We start from the raw sequence: 19,164 nt of genomic DNA, 5'->3' as shown, positions 1-19,164 counted from the left end.
AGCAATAGATTCAAAGTGCAACCACAATAAGCACTATGGTGAGTGCCAAAAAGTGGTAAAACCATCGATGTTGGCACACACTACGTTATCTAGATAAAACAGATACTTTGATAGAGTACTTTTAAAACGTGATAATTTTAAAAACATGTTTTGTTAAAGAGCTATTCAATAATGTTTTTAGCGTTACCAATAAAATATTTATATTTGTATTCTACTAAGCATTATCGTGAATTTAACTTCAAAATTTGACTTGATAGTTTGTAAAGTTTCTAGTGAGATAATAATCTGGAGATGTTTATTGGTCTTTGATATTATTAAATTATACTCCGTCGTAAGCGTAGAAAGTGATTGAAAGATTATGTTAAGTAAGGATCCTCGTAAAGCCCATAAAGGGTTTGAGTACATTTGTTTGCCTAATTTAATATAACATTATTTAAATGTTCGAATTTTCTCACACATTTTGTTACCAGTACTATTAAGAAATATTGGATAACTTTAAAGGCACTTAACATGCTATAACTTTGTTAGAAAAGCTACAATATGTCGTCTAGAAACAGAATTTCACTGAAACTACTGATTGGCTGGCATCGAGCCAAAATTATGTTCTACATTTTCTACCAGTACTGAAATAATTAAATCTGACATTACAACAATTTATTTTAGTTTAATAGTGTATTTACAAGACAATATACTGAAAATATTAACAATGGCTTTTAGAACGCGCACACACCCATCGCACAACTGTTTTATCGCGCTTTGATTCCTATAAGATTGTATGGAGGTGCGCACACTAGTCGATTTTTAGTTGTGCAACTAAACAGTTAAATTGGCTGCGAAACAATCGACTATCGCCCGAGAGTTGTGCGATAGTTTAGTAATAAGGTGTGCGCGCGCTGTAGACGGTGACATGTTTTAAAACTGTATATTTAAATTTATCGATTGAAAGAAATGTTATAATGAAATTGAGAAAACATTAAAGGCAAGTATCGTTTTACATTTCCATTCCCCGGGATGCTATTGCCTTTGTCAAAGATAAAGACAGGAATTATAGATTCAACAAACAATGGAGCGATGATTGAAAATGGAACCACTAAACCAAAGCCAATCTTTGAATAATGAGTTCTCTTAAAGCCCTACAGAATAATTCCTGTGAGAGTCGACTTCGAGCTTTATGAAGTGCTCCGATTGACAGGTTATTGAAAATAAACTTACTCTACTATAGTAATACTTTTAACAGAAAATACGAAATTATGAATAAATAGAGCTTACATAGAGCGTCGGTGGCTCGGTGGTTTAAGCACTTGACTTGTAATCTACAGGTTTTGGGTTCGAATCCCGCCATGTACCAATGTGATTTTCGATTTTTCGAATTTTCATATGTACGTAATTTACCCGACGTTCTTACGGTGAAGGAAAACATCGTGATGCCTGCACATATCAGCGAAGAAATTCAAAGATATATGTGAAGTCAACCAACCCGCACTTGGCAAGCGTAGTCACCCCTTAGGGTTGGCTCCGAGCCCCTCAGTGGAGACGTATAGTGAGTTGGTGATGATGATGAACTTACATAAAGGTATGTGGTAACTTTTTGCACATAGGTTTGTATCAACATTTTTCTATTATTTATATATCATGTTCTTAACAAAACATGTTCTAATCTTGAGATGAAATGTTTTCACAAAATTTAATACAAATTTATGGGTATCCAATAAATTTACAAGCAATTCTAATAAATCAATATTGGGCATATGATTAATAGAATGACATTAATAATTAAAATTAATCCCTTCGTTTTAGTATAATTCAATAATTCCATAACTATCTCTACAAAATAATAAACGTATACAATAATGTTCATATTAAAGTTAGCTGGCACTGGATACACCGCTGTCGGAATCAATTACAGTAAATTACTCTACATTTGTTACTCTGTGCAGCTAATTCAGCTCATTACTCTATGTTAACACTCAACTTGTTCATAACGAAAACATAAATTATAATCATACTAGGTTTCGCCAGCAAATCCATCTGAGTGTAATAAAAAAAAAAAACAAAAGCAGGAATTCTACGTTTTTATAAAAGGTGCAAACAACGACCGACGACGCCCATGGACATCCGCAACACCAGAGGATTTCTTCCAGATTATCCTCTACATCAAAGTTCATCGAGATCCGTTCAGCAGTTTAGGCGGAAAACTCTAACAAACATCCATCTAAACTGTCGCTTTATAATATTTAAAATTTATTAAATGAGCTTTATTATCGAAATAAACTTTAGACTTGTTATTTAAAAAACATTCGTTAAATTACCATACAAAACAGTGGTAGTGCCCGCTTTAACATCTTAGCACGAATGGGCCGGCACGCCCGGTGTAATACCACGACCACACAGAAGACAGGTGTGAAATGGAACCAATGCCGTGTTTCGTCTGATGAGTTTGGTGCCGGAGGCCTAATTTAAGTCCCTTTCTCTTTACCATCCTTTTCTTATAAGGAGAGGTTGGGAAGGGTAAGTGGATTTGACGGTGGAGAAGATGCATAGGAAGGGGAATTATCCTCTTTATGTGCGTCTCCTCCTCCGTCAATGAAGGGTAGACAACGCATCTGCAATTGCGGATGTCTATGGGCAGCGGTCGCTTCACCATTTTGGCGGATTCTAATGTCCGCTTGCTCGTTTGCCACCTTATGTTATAAAAAAAAAAGAATCATATTTATAGAACCACGTAGGACTCTGTGTTTTTTATATTGTTGATATTAATTTTAATTAGCTTACTCTAAACAAAAACTTCGATGGTTACTAAAATAAATATAACAATTATAAATACAATCAGTTTTCTTTGTACTGAGAGTTGTTTGTCAGAGATAAAAGAACAAATTATAGATTCAATGAGCTAGAGGGATAATTGGAAAATGGACCAAAACCAAAGTTTATCTTTCTACAATACGATACTTTGAGGACGAATGAATTTGATTTTCCATTTGCATCCACAAAGGAGATTTTTTCCTACTACCAATTAAGATCAATTAAGATCGGAATAAAATATCAAGTACTTGATCTGAAATACGTTTTAATAGAGTGATTTTTTAAAATAGTTATTTATACTATTATAATAAAGCGTAAACACACACTTCTTTGTTGCCTAACACGTCAGCAATCAAAGCATATTTTTGAATAATTCTTTCTTTAATAAAAAGCCCTACACTTACGTCACACTTTAGGCTATATATTTTCACGCCATCAAACTTAGGGGTAAATATTTTGGATAAAAACCCCAATCAAAAACGAAAGATTGTTAAGGTTTGTTATGTCATGTCTTGTCATTTCGACATTTGCTGTTGATTATTTCACAAATGTAGACAACAAAATAAAATTTTCATAATTCCATACGGATGAAGCCGCACGGGAACAGCTAGTGTTAAAATAAAAGCTCGCGCACATCTTTGACTAAACTATCGAACTGTTTAGTCGCGCTTTGATTCCTATGAGCTTTTAAGGGGGTGTAAGAGCAAATAAACAGTTGAATTGGCTGCGAAACAACCGACAATCGCACAAAAATAGATTAGTCAAAAGTGTGCACCCGCTCTTAATTTGAAGTTAGTAAACTGTACTAAAGGCGGAGTTTGTTTCTGACGTCTCATATAATAGAAAAGTGTTCTATTAATTTCTTTAGATGAAAAGTTAAATGTATTTCGCATATTAGTAGTAAATCAAGATTTATAAGCTAGCACTGAGAATGCATATCAAAGTTGTAAGTTATTGGACATGAGCCAACAATGAGAAATGTTACAATCACGTTATAAATTATGTTAACAAATATAGAGACATTCCACAAACTTAAAGGCCTCCACCCTATATCAGTAAATTGAAGAGTGCGCTCTTTGACTAAACGATCGCAGAACAGTTGTGCGATTGTCGCTTAATCTTATTGATATTATAAATACGAAATTTTAGATAGATGGATGGTTGTTTGTTAATGTTTGTAGCCTAAACGGCTGAACGGATCTCGATGAAATTTGGCATAAATGTAAAACATAGTCTGGAACACATAGGCTATTCACTTTTGTTTTTTTTTTATTACACGCGGGCGGAGTCGCGGGAGAAAGCTAGTAACCTAATATTATTAATGCAAAAGTTTAGATGAGTAGATGTTTGTTAGAGTTTATAGCCTAAACTGCCGAACGGATCTCGACGAAATTTGGTATAGACATAGAGGTTAGTCTGGAAGAACACATAGGCTACTTACTTTTGTTTTTTGTAATTCCACATGGACGGAAATAAGGACAACTAAACAAATGACAATAATGTTAGTCATTATCTACTAAGTTGTTACCCTTTTGAAGTTTATAGAATGTTCCCGCAGCAAGTTAATTCTTTAGATAGTTTAATACCACAGAAAGGGACTCATTTTAACTTTTGTACTTGGTTACCTAGCAATTTCTTAAACTTCTAGGATAATCCTACTATTTTCTAATAAGAAAATCATATTTTGGAGGAGAGGATGTACGGGTATGTGAATTATCTAACAACATAAGGATGGAAAGGGTAAAAGACTTCTTTGCATCTAGGTTGCCATGAGATGTTAGTAAGGTACGCCATAAATTAAGCGTTTAAATAATAGACCAACTAGTTTTAGATTTAGCTCGCACAGAGTGGAGAAACACCCTTCGAGAGAGGGTAAAGGAGAGTGGTCGCGACCCTCAGGAATGAGGAAATGATCCGGAGAGAGAGACAGCTTTAGCCCGCGAATCCATCTGCGTTAAATTTAAGAATAAGGTAGTTAATAGTATCTAATGCGTTCTTCTACACTATGCTGTATATCTATGCCAAATTTCTTTAAAACTAGTTCAACAGTTTACAATCCAACATTTATTGTTAGTTCTCTTCTACAAATATTTATAAAAAAAAACACTATCAAAAAGTTGAAAATGAAACAAACTAGTTAGACTTGTTGCCGCAGCATAAACGAGTTTCAACTATAAACAGTCAGCCGAAGTAATCAGTGAATTCTCCTGGGAGTTGTCTTAACTATTTGACCAGCCAACTTGGAGTACGTCAAACTCGAGCCAAGTGAAACTTAACAAAAACCGATGCTCGACATAATTTGCGAAGGATAAATACGAACTAGCTAAAAGAAAACGAAAGCTTCGAGTTTTCTGAATAATTTACTATTAGTTTTGTTTATTTTAAATTATTTTCGTTTCCAGTATTAATAAATCCTGCTTCAGACAATTGTTAACAAATGAAGTCCAACCGACTGTAACTACCCTCAAGGCATACACATGCCAGTAAATATATGCTTTTTTTAACGCGGGGAAATGCCTACACATGTCACTCTTATGGGTACAAGGGTGGTTATGTCGGGTTTACACCAACTAAAACCCCACGATGTCCTGTTCCTGCCATACATCAGGAACACGGGAACGCTCTCGCATACTACCGTGATCCTGACGGCATCAACTCTGTACGAGTTCCGTTTATTCCCATGACCGCCAACGCACAAGACTACCTTCCACCAAATCCGCGGTATTGACAACTGTGCATATTATATATGTTATCGCCGTTCACGCCTTGCTCATAGAGGGTGCAAGAGAGCCTGATAGACTCTTCTTCTACATCCAGGTCTCCGGCTGCGAATCGTATAGCACAGGAATGTAGGTCATACAAGTAACTAGCACGAAATGATTTTATGAAATTGCATTATGTATGTCTCGTTTCATACGATTTCATAAAAATTTCACTGGCATGTGTACATACCACCAGTATTTGGCATGTTCCAATAGGTGGCATGGCTACACCGTTTTAATGCCATGTGTATTCCCGCCCTTATATCCAGGGACATATAAAACAAAAGTCCCTCTTTCCCATCGTATTGCGGTATTTAAATAAATACGTTTTAGAAAACATCAGTAACCGACATAATTAACAAACAAAATCTAATAATGAAACTACGAAAGCGACCTCATTAAAATAATTATTAACAGTGGGAAAAAAATGCGATTTTACAAGCAGGCTTAATTAATTAAAATGGCTGCCATCGGTGTATTTAACGTCTATATTTAAATTGAAATATGAATGTTTTATATTTCAGCTCGTGGGTGATTATTCCTTTGTATTCCGTGAGCCGAGATTTTTAATATCTAAAAACCAGTTCGTTATATCATTTTATTCATATAAATATTAAAAAAATTACAAAGCCTCTATTATCATTAAAAGTATAACTTTAAATAAAACCAGCATGTTATTAGAAAGCGGTATTAAAACTATTGTTTTTAATTGATCGTCGTTGCTACATTTGACTAGGCTAACAGCAACGGCAGAATACTGAAACGACATTTAAATATGTAACAATTGAACGGTATCGTTTAAATTTCAATTTCAAAAGTGTTTAACATTCTGAAACGAGAATCCGGCTGTAGTGTTTTTAAGATTTACAATAATGTATTAATGAAAATCTAATTTATTGTTGAACTACGGATATGAGCACATTGTACGACCTATACTAATATTATAAAGGGTGAAGATTTGTACTATTGTATGTATTACAATTCAAAATTCTTTCGCCATTAAAAAGTTACGTTATCAGTAAGTAAAATAGGCTGCTTTTTTATTATTTTTTTAATTTCATGCGGTCTAAGTCGCGAGTAACAGCTAGTGGCAAACAAATTAAAACGTTTCAAAGATTGTCCTACATATGTTTACAAATATTTGAAAAACGAATACGACTTGTGCTCCTCATCCTTATTGAAGTTACAAAGGGGACTGATATCGCCTCTTTAGCTCAGTGGCAGAGCACTGGTCTCGTAAACCAGGGGTCGTGAGTTCAATCCTCACAGGGGGCATCGTGTTTTTTTTTTTTCGATTGTTTTCTACAATTACAAAAAATCCATATATTTTATTGTTTAATTGTAATAATACTAAATGGAAAAACGTCAAATAGTACTAATATGATAAATGTGAAAGTTTATTTGTATGTATGGATGGATGTTTGTTAAAGTTTGTAGCTTAAAGTCCTTGACGGATCTTGATGAAATTTGGCATATATATAAAAATAGTCTGAAAAAACACATAAGCTCCTTTCGTTTGTTTTTGTAATTCTACTCGGACGGAGTCGCGGACAAAAGCTAATTTTAAATAAAAAAACAAACGTTTTTTTAGGTAGTGTATGTGATCCTTAAGACTAAATTCTACATGTTAGGCTTTCGTTGGATTCTTTAATCTTTATTGGATGTATGTTATAGTAATAAACATTCATCCATCCAACTAAACATTTCCATTAATATTAGTAAGAAGTAACATAATAAAAATACGATAGGAAATATTGGATGATTCTTAAAAGACGATACAAGCTTTGGAAGTAGAGGACCTCAATAGGTATCTTATACGCGCAAAGTTTGATGTCTGATTTTCGATACTTTTAAAGTTACCTTAACTGTATTTTAGTATCAACTTACTGAACATGTCAAGTGACATATGATATGACAAGTGACAGGGTAAATTAACTCAGAACGCAGTGTGCACTAATTACTTTGACAGCTGATTAAGATGCGTCATAATGTAACCGCAGCGTTATATCTATGATTGTATACGTCTATGTTCTAACTTAAAATCTTACCAACCTTAACATCAAATCATGGCTATTGAAACTTTTTTCACCACCAGCTCACTATACCTTCCACTGAAGGTCTGGAAGCCTACTATAAGTAAGTGTCTAGGCCGTAGTAAACCACGATACACGGATTGACTTCATATTTTTATTTATTCGCGGATATATGCAGGTTGCATTTGTAAACATTATTATGTGCTGCGAAATGTGACCTTAACTTACTAATAATAAAGTACTCATAAATAGCCGAGAGATTTATATCTTTAAGAAGAAACAGAATATCATATTAAAAACCATAACATTGATTAGCGGCAGACAGATAAAACACATGTTTCACAAAACAGTGTCTAATTTATTTTGGGGTAAAACAATATATTTTTTATATAACCTTACCACTAAGTATTATAGTACTCACTTATATTTCTACTAGCTTTCACCCGCGTCTCCGTCAGCGTGGAATTAAAAAAAACAAAAGTGAGTAGCCTATGTGTTCTTCCAGACTATCCTCTATATCTGTAAATTTCATCGCAATCCGTTTAGCAGTTTAGGCTACAAACTCTAACAAACATCCATCTAAACTTTCGCATTTATAATATTAGTATGATTTGTTTTAAAATGTTCATTTCGACGATGTTTTTGTTTCAAATATTATCAGTGTAATGTACAAATAATCAAGTGACCTACACAATAGTCAAAGCATGGCTTAATCAATTTAACAATGCGTATAGTTTTCATTCTAAATCTAATAAATATTTGCTTAATCAAACGGTGAGGAAATTAAAAAAAAAAAAACAAAAATATTTTCCGTCCCTATTTTTTACGTATTCCAATTATTCCAATCGATTCCATTCTTTCTTTATTTTCAAAACGTAAACGACCTCATTGATCTTTAAGCCCCACAAATTTAAAGACATTTGGTATTCAAATAAATGTTAATCCATCCTCGAATCTTCAAATAAAATGTTAATACCAACTCTGTCTACTTCATTATTTGAAAACGGTCGCATATCTTACCTATTCTTTATTACTGGGATAAATGCCACTTAATAAAAGTAAAATAAATAAAAAAGTGTTCACACCGCTCGTTTGCCCCCTTTTGTTGTAAAAAAAAATATAGACCTAACATCTGTTATATGAATTAAACGGTGAAATACCACGACCACTGCAGGCGTCAAGTGAAAGCAATTTCGCATTTCGTTAAATGAGATTACCTGCCTAATTTTAGTCTTCTTCGTACTAGAAAAAAACATATCGTCGAATTGATTACCTCTTTCTTTTGGGAAGTCGGTCAAAAAGATGCGAAATGGAAAAGAGTTTGGCGAAAGAAACGCATAGATAAGGGGAGATATCTACTAAGTGCGTACTCTCCTCTGTTGAGAGCGTTCGCACCTGAAACTGAACTATCGCACAACTGTTTAGTCCCGCTTTGATTCCTATGACCTGATATGGAGGTACGCACACTACTCGATTTTTAGTTAACTAAACAGTTGACGGCAGCGAAACAATCGACAATCGCACATATTTTGTTCAATAATTTATTGAAAGGTGTGCGCCCGCCTTTAAGTAGGCAACACATCTGCAAATGCAGATTATTGGTCACTTCGCTACATTCACGAATACTGGTCGTTAGTTTGTTTGTCACCTTATACTATAAAAAAATAGTCAAAATCGCGCGGCACATGTTTATCGATAGTAAAAACAACATGCATATCCACTTTAAAATTGCTAACCTTGAAACAAACAAAAGGGAGAGGAAATGAAATTCAATGTCAAGTCGAGTGTTTCGACTACATTTATCTCAGATATCGTTGTCCCTCTTTTTACAAGGAGAATATAAAGGATGACTATATGTTGACACAAGTGGAACTTGGGAAACCCCTCAATGAAGCTAGTACATCGATAATATCGCGGAAATGTCAGTCGGCGTAATACAATATGGAGACCAAACGTATTATATTGATAATTGCAATAACATATTCAATTGCAGAATGTAAAGTGTTCACGAGATGTCAACTGACAAAAGAACTTCTAAGGAATAGTTTTCCAAGAACTTTTATTAGCAACTGTAAGTTAATTTTTATACTAATACGTGAAATAACATTTTAGGGAATTTCGTAAATAGTTGAATGTAAAATTGTACATAGTACTTATATTTATTTATTCAGGGTTAACACAAAAATTTACACATTCAAAAAAAATAGCAAGATGTTTGATATATGCAATCTTAATTAAGTTCCCACAACTTGAAAAGCGTTATTTATAAAAATACTAGCTGTTACCCGCGACTCCGTCCGAGTGGAATTAAAACCCTATGTGTTCTTCCAGACTATCCTCTACGTCTATGCCAAATTTCATCGAGATCCATGCAGCCATTTAGGCTACAAACTCTAACAAACATCCATCCATCTAAACTTTCGCATTTATAAACAAGGGTGTCTCTCACTTAGCAATAAAATAATATTGGTGTAAAATATTTAATATTTCAGGGGTGTGCATGATCGAACATGAAAGCGACAGAAACACCGCTGCTCTTGTTGTAAAATCTCCAAGGAAGAAATATTACGGATTATTCCAAGTACGTAGTTAAAACACGTTTATATTTGTTTTGGCCCGAGTAGAATTAAAAAAAAACAACAGACAGTAGCCTATGTGTTCTTCCAGAATATCCTCTACATCTATGCAGAATTACATCGAGATCCGTTCAGCAGTTTAAGCGGAAAACTCTAACATCCATTCACATAATCTTTAGCATTTATAATAATTCTGTTTTTTTTAGATAGGAAGCGAATTTTGCAAAGAAGGTCGCAGAGGTGGAAAATGTGATATTACGTGTGAAGGTGAGTCTATCTTATGTAAATAAATAAATAACTAAGGGAGGTTTAAACATTACTCAGCATTTATTTATAATAGCTTTCGCGAGCGATTCCTTCCACGTGGAATGAAAAAAAACAAAAGTGAGTAGTCTATTTCTACCAGACTACCATCTACATCTTGTACCAAATTACATCGAAATCCAATCAGTCCTTTAGGCTACAAACTCTAACAAACATTATAATATTAGTATGGTTACAATTCCAACTTTTTTTATCAATTTAAGATGTAACGTAACATTCTAATGGTGGAAAAAAAATTAAATGTGATCAGTAGTTTTTGACTTCATTCGTTATTATCTGTTCCCATGCGGCTTCATCCGCAAGTAATTATAAAAACTTTACTTTATCGTTTACATTTGTCAAATTATCAATTGCAAATGTCAAAATGACATGATGACAATCCTAAAAAATTTTGTTTTCTTGATGTTGACAGCAACTTATGGTCCTTTTCCCACATTAGTATTAATGTCCAATTTGTTTATCCACTAAATTTAATAGCGCGAAAATATATAGCCTAAAGCGTGTCGTAAGTGTAGGTCTTTATTGAAAAAACAATTATTAAAAATGTGCTAAAAGTGTGTGTTTACGCTATATTATAATAGTATAGATATACATACAAAAATACTGTTGCTTTTTTTCAATAATATAAGTGTGGATTAAATGTAAATTAACATTGTCTTTATTTCATTTCAGCTCTCTTAGATGAAGATATCAAAGATGACAGTTTGTGTGCTCTTAAAGTTTTCGATCAGGAAGGTTTTAAGTATTGGTCTAAATGGGGGACAAGGTGCAAAGGACAAACATTACCTGATGTCGAAAAGTAAGTTTCAACTAACTAAATATAATATTCTAATAAATAATGTTGCATCTTCTTTTTCGTCGCTTGAGTCTTTTCAGCCTCTTTATTCTTATCACATTATTTTAATAAAAACATTAGTAGATATTTGTTAATTGACTAATATTCCCTATAACCATTCCATCTAAGCTCTAGGCTTGTGCTAGAATATGGTTCACGACAATAGTCGAATGCCATGATTCGAACCCTCGACCGCAAGATCGGTAGTCTATAGACTACGCGAATGGTCGCATTGGTCTATTCGCGCTTATCGCTATCACATTGCATGCTAACTGATGATAATTGAAAATCATCATCATTCATTACAATTTAGAGAATTGTGTTTGATTTTTTTTATATTATAAGATGGCAAACGAGCAAGCCGCCACCTGAATCCATCGAAATGAAAAGCGACCGTTCCCCAAAAACATCCGCAATTGCAAATGCGTTTCCTACCCTTATTTTACGAAGGAGGAGACGCATATTAAGAGGATATTTCCCTTTCTTATGCGTCTCCACCACCGTCAAATACACTTTTCCTTTCCCACCTCTCCTCTTATGAAAAGGGTGAAAAGGTAAAAGGACTAAAATTAGGCCTCCGGCACCACATTCATCAGACGAAACGCGGAATTGCTTCCACTTCACGCCTGTCTTCTCTGTGGTCGTAGTATTACACCAGGCGCATTCGTGGGAAGATATTAAAGCGTGTTTTACCACTGTTAAAATTTATTTATTAAACTTGATTAAACTTTAATATTGTGTTTTTTTACAGATGTCCAGAATGGCTTAATTTCTAAACAACGATGAACTACAAAGATTTTTAAACTGTTAATGTTAATATTTTTATCAATAAAAGTATATTTTTTTATAATTTACTGCTCTTATACTTTATCCACAGTCAAACTTTTGTAAATCTTTCGTTTCACTTTTGACCGCTAGATGTCTATCACAATTCCTCGATAATTGCGAGAATGTATTCGTCACTTCATCGACAAAATTTGTATGTTTGGTGATTTACTTTATGCCCGGTAGGGGCGCTGTACAAATCTACTACAAATTGTGCAAGAAAATTCGTGATAAAGTCTCTGGCCAGTTAATATTGTCACACTATAATTACATTATTTACCTAAAATTCAAATTCTTAGACAAATTATATTCTCTCTTATCATTAATGATAAATTATGATCCTAGAAAATGTTCTTAAAGTGATATGCTCCATGTAGAATGTAATTTGGCAGTAGGGAGGAAAGGAATGCCTTGATTAAACTCATAAACTATCTAAATGACAAACCAATATAATATGACCCACGGGAAAACTCATATAAGACTGCCAAAGAAATCTCTCGTAATTTCTTACGTTCAATTACATGTAATCACTATTTGTTATTGAAATATTGTGAAAGCAGTAATAGATTTGTTCTTTTATTTCTTTGATGTCAAAATCCAGTTAATATAATTTCATGTTTATTTCTTTGGAGTATAATTATAAAGGTAAGAAAAAAGCAAACATCTACATACCCTTATCCCTTACGGAGGATCGGCATAGTATGCTCTTCCATACATCTTTATCAGCCGTCATATCTGTGTCCTCTCCTTTCTTAAGCATATCCTCTTTCACACAATCCAAGCGTACTTTCTTCGGTCTTCCTCTACCTTTGTAGCCATCAACATTCAATCATAATTCTCAAGAATGGCGAAGTAATATCGTATATGAAAAACCATAACAAAGATGAAGTAGTTATGTGTTGTTGAAAACGAAAACCGATTTAAAAATTTTGGTTATGTCTGTATGTAATCCGCGTTTTTTCCGAGTAACCTCCGAAATGTCTAACCCGAGTTTGACGGGACTTTCACCGAAGTATACCTGAAGCTGTGACCGGGCATATTACTTTTTTTTCCGCGCTAACGAAGTTTGTGGGGTTATAATAAATGTATTACCTAGTTAATAATTTCATTATCTTAATAGGATTCGCAATAAAACTGATTGCTGTGGAAACATTTGTAGAAATTATGATAAGGTCTTTATTTATAGTCTGGTGATAAGAAGGGTCATCATTTATGACGATGGTAACTTAACTAGATTATTTTGATTTAATATGTAGACCGTCGTATTTACGTATCTTATTCCTTATATTATGGATAACTAGGCATGGTCATCCACGCTGCGAAATTCTCGACTTTAGACGCTTTGAATTTTTTCCCATGTAGGTTCCATCACGATGTTTTCCTTCAACCTAAGAACGTGACAAGGAACCAGAACCTGTAGTTAAACTTTACAGCCTTACAAATAAACGCGGTATAAAGTTAAATTTACGAATAAACTGAGTATAAGCAAATGTTAGTACAAATTTTAATTAGGCTGTAAGCGTAATATCTATGAGAGATTTTAAAAAAAAAAAACCAGCGCTTGACCACTATCCCACCTAGACCAAGGTGAAGATGTGGTCGAAGGATGGTACGCGCTAGTTTAGTAAGTACCGATACACCCTGCTCTTAAAGGCACCCATGTTATAACTTGACGGGAACAATGACGCCGGCAACTTATACCACTCCTTTGCTGTGCGCACGACAAACGATGGAAGAGAGATACGATGACACTCATACGATGGAGAGATAAAAAAAATAAACATTTTCTGGGAAAAATTTCTAAAATTAAAATATTACGAACTATTAGTTTTGTTACTGACTCAAACAAAAGGCTATTTCACCTTGTTCTCAAAACTTGCTTACTTAATTTCTGTAAAAAAGTTAATAACCACTTAATTATAATCTAAATGATGGATAATTGAACATGATATTGTATAAAAACGTTAGTAAAAGAGTTTTACAATCAAAGAAATAATGATTTTGCTAACTTTATACGTATACTAGTTGTTGCTCGTGACTTCGTCCGTGTAAAATTAAAAAATTGTAAAACATTTACGCCTATATTACTCACACATAATCAACAACAAATTACCTTCGTAAAGGTGAAAGAATTTTCAAAATCGGCCCAGTAGTTTTTCCGTTATTTCAATACATACAAACATACTAGCTGTTGTTCGCGACTTCGCCCGCGTGAAATAACAAATATAAACTATTACGATCGCCATTTTTTTCAACCTATTACCAAAAGTATTAACTTAGTAGTAATCTACGTAACAGCAGAAATCTACCGATGCAAGATTCCAAATTTCTAAGCCCGGTAGCTTGTAAGCTGATTTTTCGGTTAGCCTTATTGTTTGTGTTCGCGATATCTTCTAAACTATCAGTCCAATTTAAATACGGGAAAGGACAATTTTATTCTACATTAAATTCTCCTGATAACAAACGCGTTTATTTGGATAAGGACTAATATTGAAACCAATAAAAGAACGCTGCAAATAGCGTAAGGTTTTTAATTCATTTTGTAAACAAAAAAGCGGCGATTGTAAGAGAACCGTTAAAGATATATAAATGCTATCGCGGACTTTTCTCTAGAACTTTTTTAAATCTACAATTCTGTCATACATCATTTTTATATACCTCTAACGGTGTAGGCAGCGTAAACCGAGAAAAGTTAAAGTTTAGTGAATTTTTAACGACGGCGTCCAGAAACACGCTGTTTATTAATAGTTGCTAAACATTAGTAATAATAAAAATGTAGCCTATGTTACTTACAGATAAATTACCTTTCTGATGGTGAAAGAATTTTTTAAATTGGCCCAGTAGTTTTTGAGTTATTACAATACATACAAAAATACAAAGTTTTCCTCTTTATAATATTAATATAGAATAATAATAAGCCTTTATTCGGATTTATTATAATTGTGTAGAATAAAATTTACACATATTTGGAATGGAAGATATTAAAGACGTTAATTTATATAAATTTATTTGTACTAAAAAGTATTAAACAGATAACAATTTTATAAATACAATACTATTACGCTTTGGTTTGCTCCAAATATAAACTAAAACGTTTTCTTCTTAAAGCTGATCTTCGACCTCTTAAAGTACGTTTATCTCTCGGCGGAGAAGCACGATTAGTTGGGTATTGCCAATCTGGACATCTATAGAAAAAAAAATTAACGAAATATCAAATTTCTGACTAAATCCATTCTTTTTTATGTTAATAGATGGCGTTGTTTTCAACTTGAAGCTATTTTATACTAGGAATATAATTATTGTTTGTTTCACATGTACTGTAGTCCTTAATAACAGCTTATATAATTTGACTTTTATTTGAAAAAGATTAAGATAGTATCGTCTTTATAACAGAGATAAGATTCCTTGTAAAGATTATAATCATATTGTTTCATTAAAAGGTTGTTAAAAAAGTACTATGGTAGGAAAATAACTCAACATCATTCGACATACTTTTCTATATCAGGTAAATTTTGTCCTTTACAACGCGCTTCCCAACGCGACCAGTACTTAAATCCTTCTTGTTCGAAAACTTTCAGAGCGCACACACCGTCGTCGCGGATGTCTTCATCAAGGAGAGCTGTAACAAATATAATAAAATGAAATAATACCTTAAACTCAATATGTTAATTTAAAACTCCAATAGCCTAGTTAGGGTTACGTATTTCCGGTCGCGTGATCGAGGGTTCGAATCCCACCATTCGACTATCGTAAACAATTTCCAAGCACAAACCCTAGAGCTTACTTGAAATGGTAAAATAAACATTAGTAAATTAACAAAAATCTACTAACATTTTGTTTTAAAAAGATATAAAATCTAGTCTTCTGACACAAGCCCTAGAGTTGTTGTTAGTTTCAATATTAAAAGCAATATTAATAAATTAAAAAATGATGTAAAAAATGTAAGTGGGTTTTTTATGTCTAGTCTTTTTGGGAGTCTATCGTTCTATTTTTTTTATTTGTCGTGTCTTCTTGGTCACTTATATTGTCTTATTTATGTTTAAGTACGTCAGAATTATAAATCTTATGGGACAGTCTAATCCAAGGTGTTCCCGCTCTATTCCTTAGGGACCAGTTAACGATTGCAACGAAGGTGAATACACTTTTATACGTCGAAATTTGAATAAACATTAAAAAACAAAAAACTTACTTGGAAAAGTCCATAGTACTTTCTTCTAGGTGTCTTCGCAAGATATGCTGATGTATTCCTGTCACTTTCTTGTTCTATCAAGCATACCCCTGAAATGTAAAAAAAAAATTGAATATGGGACTTTTAAAAAACTTTAAAAAAAGATGAAGTAAGGAATATGAAATTTTGTAGAAGTTTTAAAAATTATTATTTTTAAAAATTATTATTTTTAAAAATTACTATGTAAAAAAAAGCAAAAGTGCGGACAAAATATGACGCATTTCCTGTTTTAACTACAAAAAAATGTTTACCAATGCGTTGACGTATCTATGCAGATACATTCACAAATGTTTTTACTTTCTGTGTCATATCAGGAGATAAGATTTTGTAAGTAAATAATTTAATGCCGTTAATACTTTCTAAACATTGGATGCGAGATGTGTTTATTATCAATTCGCTCTTTTCATATTAGTTTGTATGTAGGTTTATGCAGTACTTAAGACGGTCGGCTTCCATTACCGAAATATGTACAGGTATTCCAGAAATGGAACCTACTAACCTATTCTTTAAACTCGAACCCTTTGACTAAAGTCATACATGTACTTGTAGGATATAACATTCCTAATAACGAAATCTTTATTATTGAATTAACTCTGACAATTTCACTTATCTTTAAAATTATTTTATAATCTGTGAAAATATTATCTTTCGTCTACGAGTCCGCTCGCGTGGAATAATAAAGTAAGTAGCCTATGTATTCCAGACTATCTATAACTATGTCTTATTTTATCAAGATCCATTCAGTAGTTTAGGCTACATACATCCATCTAAACTTTCGCATTTATAATGTTATAAATTATGTGCGGGATGGTTGGACGTGGCGAAGGAAAGACAGCACTAGTCAACGTCGGAGGAGGCTTTTACCCTTCAGGGATCCATACAAGCATTATAAATAAATAAATACTTCAATTATTACATACTGTATATTGCAAGTGACCTTGTTCGGGTGTATTGAAATGTCACCTACGCACACGGTACGGAATTCCAACTGGAATCGTAACACAATGGATACACAAACAATACGATATGTGATGCAATTTAACACAGTGTAAGTAAATTGCAGGATAGAATTTAACATAGGCAAATCTATTTCCAACGAGTAAAAGACTAAAACAACATGGACAGGTATCTCGTAAGTTAAACCTATAGGTCAAGGTCGAGAATATTAGAAAACAATCTTTTACCCACGACTTCTGGTAGGAATAAATAAAAAAAACACTATGTCGTCTGCGTTCTAGATTATGTTGTCTGTTAAGACGCTTTAGTAATATGCATTAACAAACATCCATCCATACTTTTAGATTTATAATAGTCTGATAAATAAGATGTATATTCGAATATTTAATTTTCTTCAATAATTCAAAGACAATTTTATCGACAAGTGTGACGGTATTTACAAATAACAAACGGTAAGTACTTAAATGAGGTTAATGATTTACAAATCATTTTGATAAGTTGTAGTTAAGTAAAATACTTATCACACTAATATAAATACGAAAGTTAAGATGGATGGATGTTTGTTCACATTTGTAGCCTAAACAGCTGAACGGATTTCAATGAAATTTGACATCAAACATAGACTACTCACTCTTGTTTTTTTTTATTTTCACGCGAATGTAGTCGCGGGCGAAAGCTAGTAACCATATTAACCTACGTAACCACAATTAATTTTAATAAAAACAACGAAATTTTGTGCGCACTTCTATAAAATAAATGTAGATAAAACATGTTTATATAAATTATTCTGTCTATATACTAGTCATAAAAACATATTTAATTCATTTGTTTTATTCGTTAAATAATATTAACTCACAATTACTAATAAACGTCCTTGAGAATCCATTCTTTAAGAGTTCGCGGGTCAATTGACATCTTGTAAACACTTTGCATTCGACTATCGTAACTGATATTGCAATTAAAATAATAACCGCCACACGTCCGTTCTTCATCGCGTTGTATTTATGACTGACAATTATGAACGTTTGTGCGCGTGCGCACGTCTGATAGGGAAAATCCCAGCACTCGTAAACCTGACTTTTAATAAGGTTCATTACCTTTTTTAAATACTTTATTTGTATTATAGACTTTGACTGTTATATCTTATCCTATTAGGGTTTTACACACTAAATATTATAAAAAGTAAGTACTTACCCAGTATATAGTCTGATAAAAAGAAAATCTTTAATGATATTAAATTATTACGTTCGTTTATATTTTATTGATGTTCTCGGATTTTTTTTATTTAATAACATTTATTGTAACCATTCCAACTTAGCTTTAGAATTGTGATAGGATATAGTTTTTGACAATAGTCGAATGGGATTCGTAACCACGACCCCTAGATTGGAAATAACCTATAACCACTAGCCTCTTAGCGCGTTAAATAGTTTACTTACATTGTTTCCAATAAAACAAATTATTAAAAAGTTAATATTTATTTGTCAAAAAGTCATAAATTAATTATTTACATTATTTATCGACTAATTAAAGCAGAACCAAAGTTCTTCGAATCATGTACAGTGGTTGCAAAAAACATCTACAAAGTATATGTCTTTTCAAATATCTTGGTGGCTCTAGTCTTATACGCCACTATTCCTTTTTTTTAGTGTTGGGGGGAAATCTTCAAAAGATACCTTGCCTTCTGGGGGAAGGTAGGTAGGTTTTAGTAGGTGAATCCTACTAAAACCCCTCGGTGGGCATCCTCTAGTGAAATTAACGAAGGTTCCTGGATCTCCAAGGACCACAGCGGAACCTTCGGCACTCAAACTCTCCCTGTGGC

The 19,164-nt window shown here is 33.2% G+C and overlaps 2 protein-coding genes and 1 non-coding gene across 3 annotated transcripts; 2 read left to right on the top strand and 1 right to left on the bottom strand.

Annotated features, from left to right (window-relative positions):
* The first annotated feature begins 6,767 nt into the window (after window positions 1–6,767).
* Trnat-cgu lies at window positions 6,768–6,839 on the top strand. Its single transcript has one exon. It is a non-coding gene; the product is annotated as a tRNA-Thr (tRNA).
* Window positions 6,840–9,538: 2,699 nt separating this feature from the next.
* LOC106103241 (lysozyme-like) lies at window positions 9,539–12,151 on the top strand. Its single transcript, XM_013282938.1, has 5 exons — window positions 9,539–9,668; window positions 10,090–10,178; window positions 10,380–10,440; window positions 11,170–11,296; window positions 12,084–12,151. Exons 1-5 carry the CDS (start codon window positions 9,539–9,541, stop codon window positions 12,106–12,108), a joined length of 432 nt encoding a protein of 143 aa, XP_013138392.1. The 3' UTR covers window positions 12,109–12,151.
* Window positions 12,152–15,147: 2,996 nt separating this feature from the next.
* On the bottom strand, window positions 15,148–18,470 carry LOC106103194 (lysozyme-like). Its single transcript, XM_013282882.1, has 4 exons — window positions 18,199–18,470; window positions 16,343–16,435; window positions 15,650–15,776; window positions 15,148–15,342 (listed from the first exon to the last, which is right to left on the bottom strand). Exons 1-4 carry the CDS (start codon window positions 18,434–18,436, stop codon window positions 15,216–15,218), a joined length of 585 nt encoding a protein of 194 aa, XP_013138336.1. The 5' UTR covers window positions 18,437–18,470; the 3' UTR covers window positions 15,148–15,215.
* Between the last annotated feature and the right edge of the window lie 694 nt (window positions 18,471–19,164).

The sequence above is a fragment of the Papilio polytes genome, unplaced genomic scaffold (assembly GCF_000836215.1).
Source record: "Papilio polytes unplaced genomic scaffold, Ppol_1.0 DF823835.1, whole genome shotgun sequence".
NCBI lineage: Eukaryota > Metazoa > Arthropoda > Insecta > Lepidoptera > Papilionidae > Papilio > Papilio polytes.
This window is presented reverse-complemented; position numbering and strand designations above follow the sequence as displayed.

Coding starts and splice junctions, on each gene's coding strand:
- LOC106103194 (XM_013282882.1), bottom strand. CDS start 18,436: ATGAACCTTATTAAAAGTCAGGTTTACGAGTGCTGGGATTTTCCCTAT. Junction 16,436..18,198: donor AAGGACGTTTATTAGTAATT/GTGAGTTAATAT, acceptor TTTACATTTCAG/GGGTATGCTTGATAGAACAA. Junction 15,343..15,649: donor AATTTACCTGATATAGAAAA/GTATGTCGAATG, acceptor TTTTTTCTATAG/ATGTCCAGATTGGCAATACC.
- LOC106103241 (XM_013282938.1), top strand. CDS start 9,539: ATGGAGACCAAACGTATTATATTGATAATTGCAATAACATATTCAATT. Junction 10,179..10,379: donor AATATTACGGATTATTCCAA/GTACGTAGTTAA, acceptor TGTTTTTTTTAG/ATAGGAAGCGAATTTTGCAA. Junction 10,441..11,169: donor ATGTGATATTACGTGTGAAG/GTGAGTCTATCT, acceptor ATTTCATTTCAG/CTCTCTTAGATGAAGATATC.